Source organism: Saccopteryx bilineata, chromosome 1 (genome assembly GCF_036850765.1).
Source record: "Saccopteryx bilineata isolate mSacBil1 chromosome 1, mSacBil1_pri_phased_curated, whole genome shotgun sequence".
NCBI lineage: Eukaryota > Metazoa > Chordata > Mammalia > Chiroptera > Emballonuridae > Saccopteryx > Saccopteryx bilineata.
The window spans coordinates 112,670,311-112,688,993 of NC_089490.1; the positions used below are offsets into that span (position 1 = coordinate 112,670,311).

At 42.4% G+C, this 18,683-nt stretch overlaps 1 protein-coding gene across 2 annotated transcripts in view; it reads left to right on the top strand.

Annotated features, from left to right (window-relative positions):
• The window catches only part of APOLD1 (apolipoprotein L domain containing 1), a 53,826-nt gene extending 36,196 nt beyond the window's left edge, over window positions 1-17,630 (top strand). Inside the window, exons 2-3 of one of the 2 annotated variants that reach the window (XM_066264514.1) lie at window positions 7,655-7,737; window positions 14,198-17,630. In XM_066264514.1, coding sequence (XP_066120611.1) covers window positions 7,735-7,737; window positions 14,198-14,941 — 747 coding nt within the window. In that variant the 5' untranslated portion in view covers window positions 7,655-7,734 and the 3' untranslated portion in view covers window positions 14,942-17,630. Of the gene's footprint in view, window positions 1-7,654; window positions 7,738-12,800; window positions 12,892-14,197 lie in introns of those variants that run through there. The other variant, XM_066264515.1, reaches the window with a different exon arrangement.
• The last annotated feature ends 1,053 nt before the right edge of the window (window positions 17,631-18,683 follow it).

Genomic DNA, 18,683 nt, shown 5'->3' on the forward strand with positions numbered 1-18,683 from the left:
ATATATCGATTGATTTTACAGACAGAGAGAGGGAGAAAGAGAGAAGCATTCATTTGTTGTCCCATTTAGTTGTACCGTCATTGGTTGCTTCCTGTCTGTGCTCTGACTGGGGATTAAAGCCACAACCTTAGTGCTTTGAAACAATGCTCTAACTGGCTAAGCTAACCAGCCAGGGCCCTAAATGGTTATTAAAGAGTTGATTCACTTAAGGGCATTACATAGGGAAACACCTCCAAGAGCCTATGTTAATTCTCTTAACATTAGAGGCAAAAGAGTAAATCTTTTTTTTTTTTTCTTTTACAGAGACAGAGAGAGTCAGAGACAGGGATAGACAGGGACAGACAGACAGGAATGGAGAGATGAGAAGCATCAATCATTAGTTTTTCATTGCGCGTTGCAACACCTTAGTTGTTTATTGATTGCTTTCTCATACTTGCCTTGACTGCAGGCCTTCAGCAGACTGAGTAACCCCTTGCTTGAGCCAGCGCCCTGGGCTCAAGCTGGTTAGCTTTTGCTCAAACCAGATGAGCCCACACTCAAGCTGGCGACCTCGGGGTCTCGAACCTGGGTCCTCCGCATCTCAGTAAGATGCTTTACCCACTGCGCCACCGCCTGGTCAGGCCAAAGAGTAAATCTTATACACTGCATTGTTGGTTAGGGTTCTCTATTGCAAAGATCAGAAATCAAATCAAGATCACTCAAGGAATAAGAGGGGAATGAAAAAAATGAGGATATAGGATCAGTGGTGGGATTCAGCCGGCTCAAAGTGGTTTTACAGAACTGATACCTAATATTTTGTTGAGTTTGGGGGCCTGGTTGTTAAAATGGCACTTGTAATCAGGGTTCTCTCTAAGGTGGGCATGTGTCAGCCACCCAATGTGGAAAACACAAATTTACTGGGTTTTTTTATTTTTTATTAATTTTAATGGGGTGACATTGATAAATCAGGGTACATATGTTCAGAGAAAACATCTCCAGGTTATTTTGACATTTGATTATGTTGCATACCCATCACCCAAAGTCATATAGTCTTCTGTCACCTTCTATCTGGTTTTCTTTGTGCCCCTCCCCTCCCCCCACCCACTCCCTATCTTTCCTCCCCCCCTTCCATAACCACCACACTCTTGTCCATGTCTCTGAGTCTCCTTTTTATGTCCCATCTATGTATGGAATCATATAGTTCTTAGTTTTTCTAATTTACTTATTTCACTCCATATAATGTTATCAAGGTCCATCCATATTGTCGTAAATGATCCGATGTCATCATTTCTTATGGCTGAGTAGTATTCCATAGTATATATGTACTAAAGCTTTTTATTTTTATTTTTTTATTTTCATTTATTCAGTCATTCATTTTAGAGGGGAGAGAGAGAGAGAGAGAGAAGGGGGGAGGAGCAGGAAGCTTCAACTCCCCCAGGCAAGGCCAGAGTTTTGAACCGGCAACCTCAGCATTCCAGGTCGATGCTTTATCCACTGCGCTACTACAGGTCAGGCTGTACCAATGCTTTTTATTACTCTCGTCCACTGACGGACACTTGGGCTGTTTCCAGATCTTTGCTATTGTGAACAATGCTGCCATAAACATGGGGGTGCATTTCTCCTTTTAAGACAGTGCTGTGCATTGTTCACAGTGGCCAGGACATGGAAACAACCAAAAAGCCCATCAATAGATGACTGGATAAAGAAGATGTGGCACATATACACTATGGAATACTACTCAGCCATAAGAAATGATGACATCGGATCATTTACAGCAAAATGGTGGGATCTTGATAACATACGAAGTGAAATAAGTAAATCAGAAAAAAACAGGAACTGTATTATTCCATACATAGGTGGGACATAAAAGTGAAACTAAGAGACATTGATAAGAGTGTGGTGGTTATGAGGGGAGGGGAGAAAGGGAGAGGGAAAGGGGGAAGGGCACAAAGAAAACTAGGTAGAAGATGACAGAGGACAATCTGACTTTGGGTGATGGGTATGCAACATAATTGAAAGACAAGATAACCTGGACTTGTTATCTTTGAATATATGTATCCTGATTTATTGATGTCACCCCATTAAAAAAATAAAATTATTTAAAGAGAAAAAAAATAAAAATAAAACCCAATAAAAATATAAAATAAAATAAAAAATAAAACAGTGCTGTGGTGTTCTTGGGGTATATTCCTAAAAGTGGGATAGCTGAGTCAAAAGGCAGTTCAATTTTTAATTTTTTTTTTAATTTTTTTATTTTTCTAAAGCTGGAAACGGGGAGAGACAGTCAGACAGACTCCCACATGCGCCCGACCGGGATCCACCCGGCACGCCCACCAGGGGCGATGCTCTGCCCACCAGGGGGCGATGCTCTGCCCCTCCGGGGCATCGCTCTGCCGCAACCAGAGCCACTCTAGCGCCTGGGGCAGAGGCCAAGGAGCCATCCCCAGCGCCCGGGCCATCTTTGCTCCAATGGAGCCTTGGCTGTGGGAGGGGAAGAGAGAGACAGAGAGGAAGGAGGGGGGTGGTGGAGAAGCAAATGGGTGCTTCTCCTATGTGCCCTGGCCGGGAATCGAACCCAGGTCCCCCGCACGCCAGGCCGACGCTCTACCGCTGAGCCAACCGGCCAGGGCCAATTTTTAATTTTTTGAGGAATCTTCATACTGTTTTCCACAGTGGCTGCACCAGTCTGCATTCCCACCAGCAGTGCAGGAGGGTTCCCTTTTCTCCACATCCTAGCCAGCAATTATTCTGTGTTGTTTTGTTGATGTGCTCCATTCTGACTGGTGTGAGGTGATATCTCATTGTGGTTTTAATTTGCATTTCTCTAATGATTAGTGATGTTGAGCATTTTTTCATATGCCTATTGGCCATCTGTATGTCCTCTTTGGAGAAATGTCTGTTCATTTCTTTTGCCCATTTTTTTTACTGGATTGTTTGTTTTCCTGGTGTTGAGTTTTACAAGTTCTTTATAAATTTTGGTTATTAACCCCTTATCAGACATATTGTCAAATATGTTCTCCCATTGTGTAGTTTGTATTTTTATTCTGTTCTTATTGTCTTTAGCTGTGCAAATGCTTTTTAGTTTGATATAGCCCCATTTGTTTACCCTGTCTTTTATTTTAAAGGTTTTATTTATTCATTTTAGAGAAGGGGGAGGGGGGAGGAGCAGGAAGCATCAATTTCCATATGTGCCTTGACTGGGGAAGCCTAGGGTTTCGAACCTCAGCATTCCAGGTCGACGCTTTATCCACTGCGCCACCACAGGTCAGGCAGTTTATCCTGTCTTTTATTTCACTTGCCCGTGGAGATAAATCAGCAAATATGTTGCTGTGAGAGATGTCAGAGAGCTTACTGCCTATGTTTTCTTCTAAGATGCTTATGGTTTCACAGCTTACATTTAAGTCTTTTATCCATTTTGAGTTTATTTTTGTGAATGGTGTAAGTTGATGTTCTAGTTTCATTTTTTGCAGGTAGCTTTCAAATTTTCCCAACATCAATTGTTGAAGAGGCTGTCTTTACTCCATTGTATGCTCTTACCTCCTTTGTCAAATATCAGTTGTCCATAAAGTTGTGGGTTTATTTCTGGGTTCTCTGTTCTGTTCCATTGATCTATAAGAACTGGCATATGCCTGTTCTTATGCCAGTACCAGGCTGTTTTGAATACAACGGCCTTGTAGTATAACTTGATATCAGGAAGTGTGATACCTCCCGCTTTATTCTTCCTTTTCAAGATTGCTGAGGCTATTCATGTTTTTTTGGTTCCATATAAATTTTTGGAATATGTATTCTATATCTTTGAAGTATGTCATTGGTATTTTAATTGGTATTGCACTGAATTTATTAATTGCTTTGGGTAATATATACATTTTAATGATGTTTTTTCTTCTAACCATGAGCATGGTATATGCTTCCACTTGTTTGTATCTTCCTTGATTTGTTTTATCAATGTTTTATAATTTTCTGAGTACAAGTCTTTAATCTCCTTGGTTAAATTTACTCCTAGGTACTTTATTTATTTATTTATTTATTTTTGGTATTTTTCTGAAGCTGGAAACGGGGAGAGACAGTCAGACAGACTCCCGCATGCGCACAACCAGGATCCACCTGGCACGCCCACCAGGGGCGACGCTCTGCCCACCAGGGGGCGATGCTCTGCAGCGACCAGAGCCACTCTAGCGCCTGGGGCAGAGGCCAAGGAGCCATCCCCAGCGCCCGGGCCATCTTTGCTCCAATGGAGCCTTGGCTGCGGGAGGGGAAGAGAGAGACAGAGAGGAAGGGGGGGTGTGGAGAAGCAAATGGGCGCTTCTCCTATGTGCCCTGGCCGGGAATCGAACCCAGGTCCCCTGCACGCCAGGCCGACGCTCTACCGCTGAGTCAACCGGCCAGGGCCTGGTACTTTATTTTTTTTGGTTGCAATAGTGAAGGGGATTGTTTCCTTAATTTCTCTTTCTGACTGTTCATTGTTGGTGTATAAAAATGCCTCTGATTTCTGAGTATTTTATATCCTGCCACCTTGCTGAATTCATTTATCAGATCCAGTAGTTTTTTGACTGAGACTTTAGGGTTTTCTATATACAATATCATATCATCTGCAAATAATGATAGTTTTACTTTTTCTTTTCTATCTGAGCAACAACTAAGTGCCTGTAGTAATGTTCATTCTGTCCACAGGTGAAAAAAATTTGATGGAACTATGCTTGTAATATTTATTCATTTCATAAAACTCATTATACCCTTGATGAAATACTACATTTTAATTTCCTCGCATTTGTTATTTCAGTAAACAATAATGTAAAGAGAAAAAGTGCCAAACAACCAGGGGGTGACAAGCTGTCATTTGTTTCAGCTCTGTGTTACACAATATGGAAATATCTTAAATAACAATATTTTGTTTTCAGGTATTATTTAATATTTTTATTAATATTTTAAAACTTTCTTATAACATAATCTATTTTTATGTACCTCTTTTATTGTTTTTATTTAAGTATTAAATGCATGAAATAATAAACTACCTTTTGGTAAATCATTTTTTATACTTACAATGGTCATTAGGGCAGAGAACTGGTTGTTAAATTATTTGAATCCCCCCCCCCCACTATTATAAATGAAACTATTCAAGTTGTGTAAATGTTAAGGGAGAGTTAAGGTTTATTATGGCTTTATGGGCACAAAACTAGCAGATGCTATAATCCAGGTTGCAGTGATTGTTATACATACCTGAGAACTTGAGAGGTAATGACTAAGTCTGGGAAAGGGAAAGACAAAGATAGTAGTTTCCCACTGGCTAATAGATAAAAGAATCTTTATGGCTACTGGAGGGATGTGGACTCAGCTGCAATCTTTCTGGCACCAAAAGAAAAAGCATGTGGGAAAGCAGATATGCTACAATAAGGCCCACATGTATATTAATGATGGGGTGGATGTTTCACCTCCATGATCCCATGTGTTCTGTGCAGGTGTGCACACCTGTGGAGGAGGAAGAGGAACAAACCTAAACTGGCTTCAGGTGATCACATTAGGGAGCCTGGGAAAATTGAAGAGCTCCCAGTGTCATCTTTGCCCAAAAGAATAAGTAAGCCAGTAAGATTATACTTTTTTTCCCCTCAGAAATGAATAAGATGATCGATTCTCCCTTTAAATAAAAATCCTATTATAAATCACTGATTTTCAAGATTATAATATACTGAATTAAAAACAGGTAAATTGAGCCCTGGCTGATGGTGCAGTGGATAGAGCATAGTCCTGGACTGTGGAGGTTGCTGGTTCAATCCCAGGATCCCTGGCTTGATCCTGGTCAGGGCACATATAAGAAATGAACAGGTGCATAACTAAGTGGAACAAGGTGTAAGCAGTGGTAATTAATTGATATGACAAAGGCATATTGTGCTCTATAACACACCAATAGAAAAGCATATTACTGCCTGACCAGTGGCGACAAAGGAGATAGAACAACAACCTGGGATGCTGAGGTCCCAGGTTCAAAACCCTGAGGTTGCTGGTTTGAGGACAGGCTTGCCAGCTTGAGTGCAGTGTCATTGGCTTGAGCATGGGGTCATCAACATGATCCCAAGGTTGTTGGCTTGAAGCCCAAGGTCGCTGACTTGAGCCCAAAGTCACTGGCTTGAGCAAGGGGTCACTGGCTCAGATGGTGCCCCCTGGTCAAGGCACATATAAGAAGCAATCAATGAACAACTAAAAGTGATGCAACTATGAGTTGATACTTCTCATCTCTCTTTCTGTCTCTCTCTTTAAAAAAAGCATATTACTATTCTATAAATATTATCAATCTGGAGAAGAATTAACTCCTACCATACACTATAATTCACTCCAGGTGGGTTAACTTAGATTAAAAAGTTTATTGTGGATATTTTCTTTTTTCCCCTCTAAGCATCAGTTTTCCTCTCCCTAATATACTACTACTCCCGTCATGATTTCCTAATGTAAACTTTCTTTTCCCTGACTATGTGTAGCATTGATGGGAGGATTAATTTACGTTACCATCTTTCATTTGGAAGCTGAAAGTTATTTACCCTTCCTCTCACTACCCAGTACAGCTAGAAGATGGGCACTTGGCCTAAACTCAGCCAACTGACTGTTGCTCCTAGAACTTTGATTCTTAAGCTGATTCAAGGACAAAAAAGACTGTGGCTGGTCAGTGCCATCCAAACATGCTTTTGTAACTACAAAACAGAGGGTATCCTTCTAGCTTCTCTTTAGTCCCTTCCCATTTTCAAGCATATTCCCCCATGCTCCTATCAATCGTTTGCTAATACGAGGCAGTGTGAGGTTCTTGCTATATCCATATGGAGCCTGAGATTCCAAAGGAAGAGAGTCGGTGAGATAGTTGGTAGAGTCACAGTTCATCTTAGAATATCTCCTTTATAAAGAAAGCACTCTGGTAGTTGAGCTGATAGTTTGCATTTCGTCTTCTTGCCTCCCTGTATGGGAGTTTACACTTCTCTGTCCCACAGATGCTGGTTTGGCAACATGCTATGATTGACCAGTAGAATGTAAGTAGATGTAATGGGTACCATGTCTGAGCAGAAGCTCTAACTATGATTTGCCAATTTTGCTGCCAAAATATGTTTTACTTTATCCACTCCATTCTTCTACCAACACTGTCTAGACCAGGGGTCTCAAACTTGTGGCCTGCGGGCCGCATGCGGCCCGGCGAACAATTTTGTGCAGCCCGCAGACTAATCCACGAAGTTCAAAATATTTTGGATAAAATTAAGTAAGCCTAGGGGCCTACTTGTATTTTTCATTTCTCTAGCATCCTAGCTAGATATTAGCTTAGTTAACAGCAGTTGTGATGCGAACTACAGTTTCTGGTCGTTTTGTGACACTGAGTAAACTGCATGTACGATTGTGCTTGTTATACTGATTTTTTTTTTGTTTTCAACTGCAGTGAGAAAAGTGTTGCATAACAGTTGCCTTTTGTAGACCTAGTGCAGCCCACCGAACGACTGTGATCTTGCTCTGCGGCCCACATGCTGAGTTGAGTTTGAGACCCCTGGTCTAGACCCATGACAATCTTGTTCATTTACTTCTACAGCATATAAACTTATCTGACTTTGAGCTGTGTACCTTTCAAGTCCATCCTTCACACAGTGATGTCAAACCCCACCCTGTAAAGCCACAGATGAAAAGCCTTTAATGGCTCACTCTCCCCTAGGTGGCATTTGAGAGCCTTCGTGACCTGCCTCCTACATACTCCTTCAGCCTCATCTCTGGACATCCCCGGCTTCCCACTTTATGGTAAGCAATACTAAATGCCTGAAGCCTCCTGAACACTCCACTGTGCCTTTGTTCTTTCTTTTCCTTTAGTTTGCCTTCTTCTCCCTCTAATATTTGTCCAAATAACTTTAGTTCAACTCTCAAGGTTCAGCTTCATATCAGTGCTTTTGGGAAGTCTTCTTCCCTAGTCCTTCATAGGCACGTGCTTGCCCTGAGCTTTTTTGGTGCACACACCTCTGGCACTTCCCATGTTGAGCTGAAATGATTTGTTCTGTATCTTTCTCTCTAATGGATTGTCATCTCTTGGAGGACTGGGGTGGTATCTTCTCCAGATTTTTTTTTTTTTGGTATTTTTCTGAAGCTGGAAACGGGGAGAGGCAGGCAGACAGACTCCCGCATGCGCCCGACCAGGATCCACCCGGCACGCCCACTAGGGGCAACGCTCTGCACACCAGGGGGCGATGCTCTGCCCCTCCGGGGCGTTGCTCTGCTGCGACCAGAACCACTCTAGCGCCTGGGACAGAGGCCAAGGAGCCGTCCCCAGCGCCCGGGCCATCTTTGCTCCAATGGAGCCTTGGCTGCGGGAGGGGAAGAGAGAGACAGAGAATAAGGAGGGGAGCGGGTAGAGAAGCAAATGGGCGCTTCTCCTATGTGCCCTGGCCGGGAATCGAACCCAGGTCCCCCACACGCCAGGCCGACGCTCTACCGCTGAGCCAACCGGCCAGGGCCTCTTCTCCAGATTTTTATCCTCAGAATGTAGCATGATGTCTGGAACGTGGTAGGTATTCAATACACGTTCATGGAACTAAAATAAACCAAAAAAATTAACTATGAATATAAGAAAACTTTGAGCAGTCCCATAGCCTGTAGATTGGATTCTTACAAAGCTAATAGCATCATAAATTGTTTTTTCTGGAAAACAATACAGCAATGTCAAACAAAAACCATAAAAATGTTTATTCTTCTTCACCTGGTATTTTTACTGTTTGTGAGCATTCCACAGGGAAATAATCCAAAGAGGGGAATTTTACACAGATGCTCCCGACAAGTCTAGTTATAAAAGTAAAAAACAAAACAAAACTAGAAGCAATCCAAGTGTCTAACAGGGAAGTGACTAAACAAACAATGGGATTATTACATAGCTATTAAAAATGATAAGAAGTGAGGACTATGTCAACATAGAGAAGTGTGTATCTGCAAGAACATTAAGTGGAAAAAAATACATAGCAGTGTTTAAACACTGGTGGTTAAGGATTGTGTGTACATTAACAAAGATCATAGCCAGTTTGAATAAAAGGAACTTGCGGTGTGTTCAGTATTCACTGGGTTCTTTTTTGTTTCTGCTTAGTTCCATGAGTTTATGACAATAATAGTTAGGGTATCATGCAAAGTAGGTATCCTGGGAGTCCTCTGCAGAATAAGGGCTCTGACTTACCTACCAGGTTGTATATTCCAAGAGATAATTTCACATTCAATTTTCATTACATTATCATGAAAATAATGACATTTCTTTAAAAGAACAAAAATTTAGTTTTATTCAACAAGCAATTTTGAGAGCTTAGTGATGCGCTAGATGCAGCATTTATAGTCTCATGAAATTTATAAAAAATTATGAGCAAAGTCCTCAGGTGGCTATGTGTTATTATTTTAATTTACTTTTATTTGTTTGGGTGACTGTACATATTAGGACCTATTACAAAGTCAACTCTGAAAGACCCTTGGCCTAAACCTCACACTCACATATGTATATATTTTTGAAATTGTCTCCAAAAGGGGTTCTGTGTACGTCACTGAGATATTCTCATAAAGATTAGAAGGAAAGGTCATCATCTTACAGCGCTAAGCCATGTCCCATGACCACTGTAGTACACTACAGATGAATGTTTTATAAACACTGTGATTATCGTATGAATAGCAAAATATTGACATTGTGAGATATATTACAGTGTAATTAAAAGAAATAAACCACAATTTTTTATATTTTGTTTTAGAATTTGTTTTTTTATTCATGGAGGGCCTCAACAAATAGACATGGCCTAGCTTCTCTAAGCTGTCTTCTCTTCTTTTTTTTCATTGATTTGAGAGAGAGAAGCATCAACTCATTTCATTTAGTTGTGCACTCATTGATTGCTTCTCCTACATGCCCTGACTGGGAATTGAACCTGTGACCTTAGTGTGCTGGGATGATGCTTTATCCACTGAGCCACCCAGCCAGAGCTCTTCCTCTCTTCTTTCTTGCACTGTATTTCTTATGGATCCAGGGCTCAGAATTCCAGCTAGTATGGTATGGTTTAGGTGCATCATTGATTTAACAGACCTGAAGGCTAATCTGAAAGTCAACCACCATTTTCAATCTAGTCTTTCTTGGGGTGATGTGTTGTAAGTGCCCAAGAAACAATTAAAAAAAAAGAAGTTGGAGAAGATAGACCACAGACTTTTTGTAGGGGAACTGCTCACATAAAACTTTTGATTGCCTGACTAGTGGTGGTGCAGTGGATAGAGAGTTGACCTGGGATGCTGAGGTCCCAGGTTTGAAACCCTGAGGTGGTTGGCTTGAGCACAAGCTCACTAGCTTGAGTGTGGAATCGCCAGCTTGAGTGTGAGATCACTGACATAATCCCATGCTTGCTGGCTTGAGCCCAAAGATCACTGGTTTGAAGCCCAAGGTCACTGACTTGAGCCCAAGGTGGTTGGCTTGAGCAAGGAGTCACTGGCTTGGCTTCCCTGGTCAAGTCACATATGAGAAACAATCAATGAACCACTAAAGTGCTACAACTACCAGTTGACATCTCTCATTTTTCTCCCTTTTTTTTCTCTCTCTCTCGCTAAACAAACAAACAAAAACCCCCTGTATCCGGTTTTTATAGGCAGTAAAACTTCAACTAGCTCACATTGTCAAATGACTGGATTATTTTTGCTCCATGGAGACACAATATGAAGTAAATGAGTTTGCAACTCAGAAGAAAAAGAAATTAATTAGGACATGGACTAAAGTCAGTCCACATGCTGTTCGTTCTCCTATATCTTCTACTTTTGGATCCAAGTTCTGTACTATGATTACTGATGCTCGGAAGATGGCGACTCTTTCTGTATTTCAGCAAAATTCCTCATGTGTGAAATAAAGATTTCATTGTGTTCATCTAAACCCAATACACACACAAGTGTCCATGGAAGTTGGAGGAGCATATGGGAACTGAAGAATCGGGATCCTGTTCCTCCTTGCCCACTGCCTCCCTCCACACCCTCAGTTCACTCCACTTATCCTCCTTTTGGAGTGTTGATGTCTATGGGGATATATTTCCTCACCTCTTACTAAAAAGTGCAGGTAGATACTAAAGGAAGGCATTTTGACTAAGGTTATATTTATCCTTTGAGGAGCTGTAACCAGAATATTTGGACATGGTCCAGATTCAGAAAAATCAAGTTCAAAAGGACCATGTTATGAGCAGTAGCAAATGGTGTTGTGCTGATAAATACAGAGTGTAGTTATAAAGGTGGGGGATTGAATTGTGTTCCAGAAAGATGTGTTAAGACTTTGCAGATGAACCAGAGAGTTGAGATGACAATAATTTAAGAAATAAAGCAATTTGGCCTTCTTTATTTTCAGGTGAGAGTGTTAGAAGGAGGATGATGTATTTGGGGTCCTGCGGTCAGAGGTTGCCAGGCTGAGCTCCAACCACCAGAAAGCACCCTCAGCTGCTACAGTGTGTCCGTAAAGTCATGGTGCACTTTTGACCGGTCACAGGAAAGCAACAAAAGACGACAGAAATGTGAAATCTGCACCAAATAAAAGGAGAACCCTCCCAGTTTCTGTAGGATGATGTGGCAGCATGTGCGCATGTGCAGATGATGACGTAACACCGTGTATACAGTGGAGCAGCCCACGGACATGCCAGTCCAGATGTGGACGCTACAGAGGAAAGTTCAGTGTGTTCTGTGGCTCGCTAAATTCGAATCCAAAGTGACCAAAGTGCAATGTGAATATCGGCACGTTTATAACGAAGCGCCACCACATAGGAATAACATTACTCGGTGGGATAAGCAGTAGAAGGAAACCGGCAGTTTGGTGGAGAAACCCCTTTCTGGTAGGCCATCAGTCAGGGACGAGTCTGTAGAGGCTATAGGGGATAGCTACCTAAGGAGCCCTAAAAAATCTGTGCGTGAGCCCACATCGAACTGCACTGAATAGGTATAAAACTGGGAGAGTTTTCCTTTTATTTGGTGCAGAATTCACATTTCTATCGTCTTTTGTTGCTTTCCTGTGACCAGTCAAAAGTGCACCATGACTTTACAGACACACTGTATATTCCCCTTTCACTCCTGAATTAACTCAGGTAACTGCCCTTCAAGCCCTGCTTCACCAACCTGGAGATAGAATCCATTCATTTAACTATTGCATGGGCTACATTGCTGCTTCAAATGAAAACCTGGGAAGCCTAATTCCTACTGCTGCTGAGAGTATATAATTAGCTCCTTGTGTAGCCTGACCCCACAGATTTTTCTGACGCAACTTGGCCTGCAGAGTGTGCCTTTTCTGAGACTTCCAATACCTTCTCGCAGCTGGAGATGCCCAAAACTGCACGCAGCACTTCCTGTGGGTGTGGTCTTGAAGGTTTTTTTTTTTTAGACTTCATGCTTTTTGGATCACTTGTTTCAACCACTCACAGATTCAGAATGTTTTTTCAAATACAGGCGTGGACTATAAGTGGCTATATCAAACATGAGTTCCTCCCCTTTTTTTAAAAAAAAAAAGATTTTATAATTGTGGCCTCTCATGAAACACTATAATTGGTCAGCCTGGGGTGCGTTTGATGTCCTCCCAGATAACGTCATTAGCTATTCTCAGGAAAGGAAAGGCCGGGTATACCCTCCTGGGAGAATGACAACATGTTTCAAGTTGGGGAAGAGCCTGCTGTTCTTTTCCTGCGTTTGGGGAAAAGGGAACACACAATGTTCGTTTCCTAAATACGGGATGTGCTGTGTGGCTGGCAGGTCATTTTCCACCATGTCACATCCTTTTGAGTGAAGGCAGCAGGAGCCAGGACAGGAAACAGCAAATTCTCAGAATGAGACAAGGCTTTCCCAGGGCAGTCATTGGTTCTCTGGGACTATAAAGTATGCTCATCCAGAAACAGCCTCAGATTTTCCTTTCCTGCAGGTAGCCAGAGGTGAATGGTAAGTGGGGAGCATAGAGGGATACTGTCTGAAACACTGCCATTGGACTTGTAATACTGGGATTATGTCCCTGGTCCATGATATATTTTGAGTGACTTTTTCTTATTTTGCTAAGAGGTTTCTTTACTTGGAAATTTATCATTGGTGGGTGGAATTATGGAGGAATGCAAGACCTAAGAGGAGTTAGGGGACCAAGATTCTAGGCTGAGCTCTGTGAAAATTTTGCTACATCTAGAACCTGCCTATGTTTCGATGGCCTCATCTCTTAGATGAGAAGAATGATTTCTGCCTTGATAGCACACAGGATTGAAATGCTCTATTTCTTGGTCTATTTGCCACTTTTAAGAAGTTCCTCATAATGATGAGTACAGTGGATATGAAGGTGGCAATTTTTGGCAACTAGGCGGGATGTAACTTTACCCCAGGGTGTGAAGCTCTGTCTGTCTGTTAGTCATGTACAATTGGCTTCAATTCAATGTGGTGCAAGGTTTGCCCTCTGTGAGTTGTTAAACAAAAAATTTGAGTGATTTTATTTTATTCAATTGTTACTGATTTTTAAAAGGAAACTTTCATAATAAAGAGACGCAGTGGTATTAATTTAATTTAGTTTTAATTAAGCACCAATCCAAGAGACCTGATGGGTTCTAGTTAGAATAAACAGAGAAAACCACATTTTAGGTTTAACTCTAAGATAAGAGCCTGGAAGGGTAACAAGCAGAAGTTGCTCCAGGCAAGCAGCTAACTTGAAAGATTAGTTTCTACATTTGACAAAGAATGTGATTTTTGAGTTTTCGGTGACTTGTATTTCCTACTCGTGAGAGAGAGAGAGAGGGAGAAAGAGAGAACTATTGCAAAAGGATTAGGATCCAAGTCTTCATGTAAGAAAAGGACTTGGTGAACAGGTACAACCTCCTGCTTGTAAAGTATTGTCTTTCAAACAGACCAGAAGCCTGAGGTTGCCAGTGTTAGAAGGTTCATCCTTTCTTCACTGAGTTTACATCTTATATAACAAATAGTTCATTAAGTCCATCCTCAGTGTTCCCTGAGAGAAAAAGTAGAGGGCAGCATTATTCCTACTTGCATATACGGATTCAAGGTCTGAGAACTTGTGTGACTGTTCCCAGTTTACAGAACTGATTTTTGAGAACGTGACACATGACTCAGGAAAATGACCCGTTTCCCCTTGCATGGCAGTAGCTGCTATGTTTAACTTCTGCAGACTGCCCGCTTGCGTGTGGGAGCCGCAATTGGGAGCCGCTTTAGTCAGGGAGACTCCGGAATAACTGCGTGTCTGTGTCCCCCACAGGATATGGACCGGCCGGCGGCCTGGGAGCTGCAGGGCCCCGAAGCGCTGCGGCGTTTCCAGGGGCTCCTGCTGGACCGCCGCGGCCAGCTGCACGGCCAGCTGCTGCGCCTGCGCGAGGTGGCCCGGCGCCTCGAGCGCCTCGGCAGGCGCTCCCTGGCGGCCAATGTGGCGGGCAGCTCTCTGAGCGCCGCCGGCGCCGTCACCGCCATCGTGGGGCTCTCGCTCAGCCCGGTCACCTTGGGGGTCTCGCTCCTGGCTTCCGCCGTGGGGCTGGGGGTGGCCACCGCCGGAGGGGCCGTCACCATCACGTCGGATCTCTCCCTGATCGTCTGCAACTCCCGGGAGGTGCGGAGGGTGCAGGAGATCGCAGCCACCTGCCAGGACCAGATGCGCGAGATCCTGAGCTGCCTCGAGTTCTTCTGCCGCTGGCAGGGCCGCGGGGACCGCCAGCTGCTGCAGTGCGGGAGGAACGCCTCCATCGCTCTGTACAACTCTGTCTACTTTATCGTCTTCTTCGGCTCACGTGGCTTCCTCATCCCCAGGCGGGCCGAGGGGGCCACCAAGGTTAGCCAGGCCGTGCTGAAGGCCAAGGTTCAGAAACTGGCAGAGAGCCTGGAGTCCTGTACCGGGGCTCTGGACGAACTCAGTGAGCAGCTGGAGTCCAGAGTCCAGCTCTACTCGAAGTCCAGACATGGCCACGACCTCAAGATCTCTGCTGACCAGTCCTCGGTGCTGTTTTTCTGAGAACATCCTTTCTCTTAATGACCGAGGCCAGAAACCATCCCTGTGGGATGCTCCGGATTTGTAACTCTCTCAGGAAAACACCGAGCTGCATTAGGAGCTGAATGCAAAAGATGAGAAAAACTGTTCTGGAAGTGAGGGTCCTTAAGGTCCTTCTTTTCCCATCACTATGACATCCTGCTGGAGTTGAGTGCTAGGGACTGTTTACTTGCCTGATCTTAGTGGAATATTGACCTGAAAACTGTTTTTCCTTTTCCAAAACCGTTCACTCTTCACATCACTGGGCACTCCTGTTTTAAATTGTTGGGTGGTCCCTGCCCCTACTCCGGTGGTTTGCGCTGAAGCTGGAGAGGATGAAGACATGGCCACTTTCTGGGTCCTCTCCAAGCCCTACTAGGCTGAGAGGTACTCAGAATGCCTGTATGAGGCACCCCACCCTACCCCTCTGAACAGCACAGGAGTATTCAGGACCCTAGAGAGGCCCCTCCCTCGGATATGCCATCCCCTCCCCTCTCAGCTTATCCACTTACACATCCACCTGGGGATGGAGTGGACCTTTCTGGGTGGCTTCATATCCAGACTCGGAGAGGGGTCTTACTCCTGTCACATAAGAGCTGAGGCCAAGAAAGATGAAGTGACTAACGGCTTCATTTATAGAAAACAGAGCAATGGCTTAGAGTTAGACAGTCCTGAGTTTATAACAGACTGTCACTACTGTGTGATCTTGGCCACGTAGTCTCTATAAGACTTTGTTTCCTTGTGGATAAAAGAGATGCTACAACCTTATGCTGTTGTGAGATAAAGTGCCTAGCACAATATCTGGCTCACAAAGAGTGGCTCCTGGACTGGCAGCATTAACATCACTGGAGAACTTATTAGAAAAGCAAATTTTTGAACTCAACCCTTAACAAGGAATTAGAAACTCTGGAGGTGGGCCCAAGCAACCTGTATTAAAACAAGCCCTCCTTCTGGTGCCTACTAAGGTTTGAAAACCATTGCACCAAATGTTAATTTCTGATCCTCTCAATTAGCTTTCATGAAGTCTCATGGCCTCTATAGAGCTCCATGTTCTCCAAAGTCATTCACTGAAGGTCAAGGATAGACTATATCTCAGAAGTCAAAGATTGTGTATGCACTTGGTCAATGCATCCTGGGACACCGTTCCACCATGTTAGCTAAGGGATGTCACATAAACCAGTGGTCCCCAACCCCCGGGCCGCGGACCGGTACCAATCCGTGGGCCATTTGGTACTGTTCTGCAGAGAAAGAATAAATAACTTACATTATTTCCATTTTATTTATATTTAAGTCTGAACAATGTTTTATTTAAAAAAAAATGACCAGATTCCCTCTGTTACATCCCACTAAGACTCACTCTTGATGCTTGTCTCGTAAGTTCGACAATTATATTTAAAAATACCACAGTTTTTACGTCGGTCGCATAATTTTATTTTGTGCATTTATCCATCCCACCCTAAAGGCCGGTCCATGAAAATATTTTCTGTCATTAAACCGGTCCATGGCCCAAGAAAGGTTGGGGACTACTGACATAAACCCATTAGAGGGCAGTGTTGCCCACTCATTGTAGAAACTGGTACAGAAAGGAATATGAATTTCCTGGAAATTGACCTTTATTACCTACCTTCTCTGAAAACTGTTAGACCACGTATTTTTTTAATTTATTTTAAGTTTTTAATTTAATTACTGTTTGTTATTTGCATTTAATTTTATTTAATCATCACATTTAGAAAATAATAGGAATAGCAAGTTTCTGAATGGGAAACTACTGAGGCTCTTTTCAGGAGATGAGATTGATTTTACTTTCTGAGGCTGTCATGAGCTCTTCTTGGACAAGTCTCTCTCCTTCTCATATGAAGTTAATGTGAGAAGTTTTGGATAGAGCGACCTGGAGCTGAGTTTATAAATGGAGGCTTGACATACGGGATACAGAAATGATGCAGGCATACTTAACCTGAAGGTACTTTGCCAGCAGCTTACACCTGACCTAAAAGGAGAACCTATTTATAGGGTTCTGAACTATTTTTTAGGGGGAAAATACCAATTAAAGGCATATGAAGGAAGCACTTGGACATTGGAAGCCTGATGCCCTGTGAAGTTATGGGTAATAAAAAAACTTGTGTTATAGTGGTGATAGGTCATAGTTTTACATTAGGAGCTGTAAGAAATCTATAAGCTGTCTCTAAGAAAATAAAATTTCTTCAATTTACATCCCTACAACTTTAATATTGAAAAATATGTTGAAAAGTCTTTGTGACCACATACACATCAAACTTGGCTGTATTACTTACTTATTTAATATGCTTTAAATTCATTCAGTTCTCTCCCATGCTTCCTAATGATGGCACTGTGTTTAGGAAGTATAATTTCAGTACTGGGGGGAGGTGATTAATGGTTCTATATTTTAATTTTTTCTCTAAGTTTCATTTCCAAGACTACTTTGCACAAATGCTGGCATTTTAGGTTACCAGAATGTACTTCTCATTGTAATTTGTGTTATGTCATAAAGGTTCATCGTCTCCCTAATTCCATCTTCTATTAATGCATAAGCTTGACTTATATTTTTCCAATGCCTGAGCTGTTCCCTTGAAATAAACTGGGCACATTTGGTGGCAGCAGCAGCAGCAGCAGCAAACATTTCCTACCATTAGGGTGTTTTGATTATATCAAAGTCCTAAACTCCTAAAGTTATCATTTCCTTGGTTCCTGTTACATCTAAGGAAGAGTGTCCACTTTGGAACAACACTTTGCACATAATAGGAGCTAAATAAATGCATTTGAATAATTTAATGAGCTACTTAGCTATATCAACAGTAATTTTTTGATAATGAAAGACTATGCTCTACACATCTGTTATATATTGGAGCCTCTGTCAGATTTAGTCAAGTTCAGTGCAATGGATCCCAAAGACAAATATTTATTTACCCTTTTTGTGGGAATGTTCATAAGGCTTTTCCTTAAGGCCTACATTCTAAAACAAACAGGTTGAAATAGTATATTGTAAAGGGAAGAAGGGAGACAGGTATTTATTTATTTATTTATTTATTTTTACAGAGACAGAGAGAAAGTCAGAGAGAGGGATAGACAGGTACAGACAAACAGGAACAGAGAGAGATGAGAAGCATCAATCATTAGTTTTTTTCATTGAGACACCTTAGTTGTTCATTGATTGCTTTCTTATATGTGCCTTGACCGTGGGGCTACAGCAGACTGAGTAACCCCTTGCTCAAGCCAATGACCTTGGGTCCAAGATGGTGCACTTTTGCTCAAACCAGATGAGCCTGCGCTCAAGCTGGTGACCTCGGGGTCTTAACCTGGGTCCTCCGCATCCCAGTCCCACGCTCTATCCACTGCGCCACTGCCTGTTCAGGCAAGGGAGACAGGTATTTAAATCACAAGTATACTTCAGAAAAAGGTCCCAAGCTTGAAAAATAAATGTCTGTTACTAAAGGTTGAAGTATTCTAGGGTTTACAATAATTTGGATTGTTTTCTTTCACAATAGAGGAGCTTCAATGAAACTACATTCTGCTCTATTAAAACAATAATCCTTAGGAAACATTCTGATCCTAATTGCTTTGATGCATTTGCCCTCAGGCATCGGTCATTTTCAATATTGTGAATGTCAAAGTCAAAAGTGTATACTGGGAAAAAAAGGAGAAAGAAGAGTGCTGTAGAAGCCACTCTAGATCAAATATGTCAACCAATCAGTCAACTTGATACAGTTCT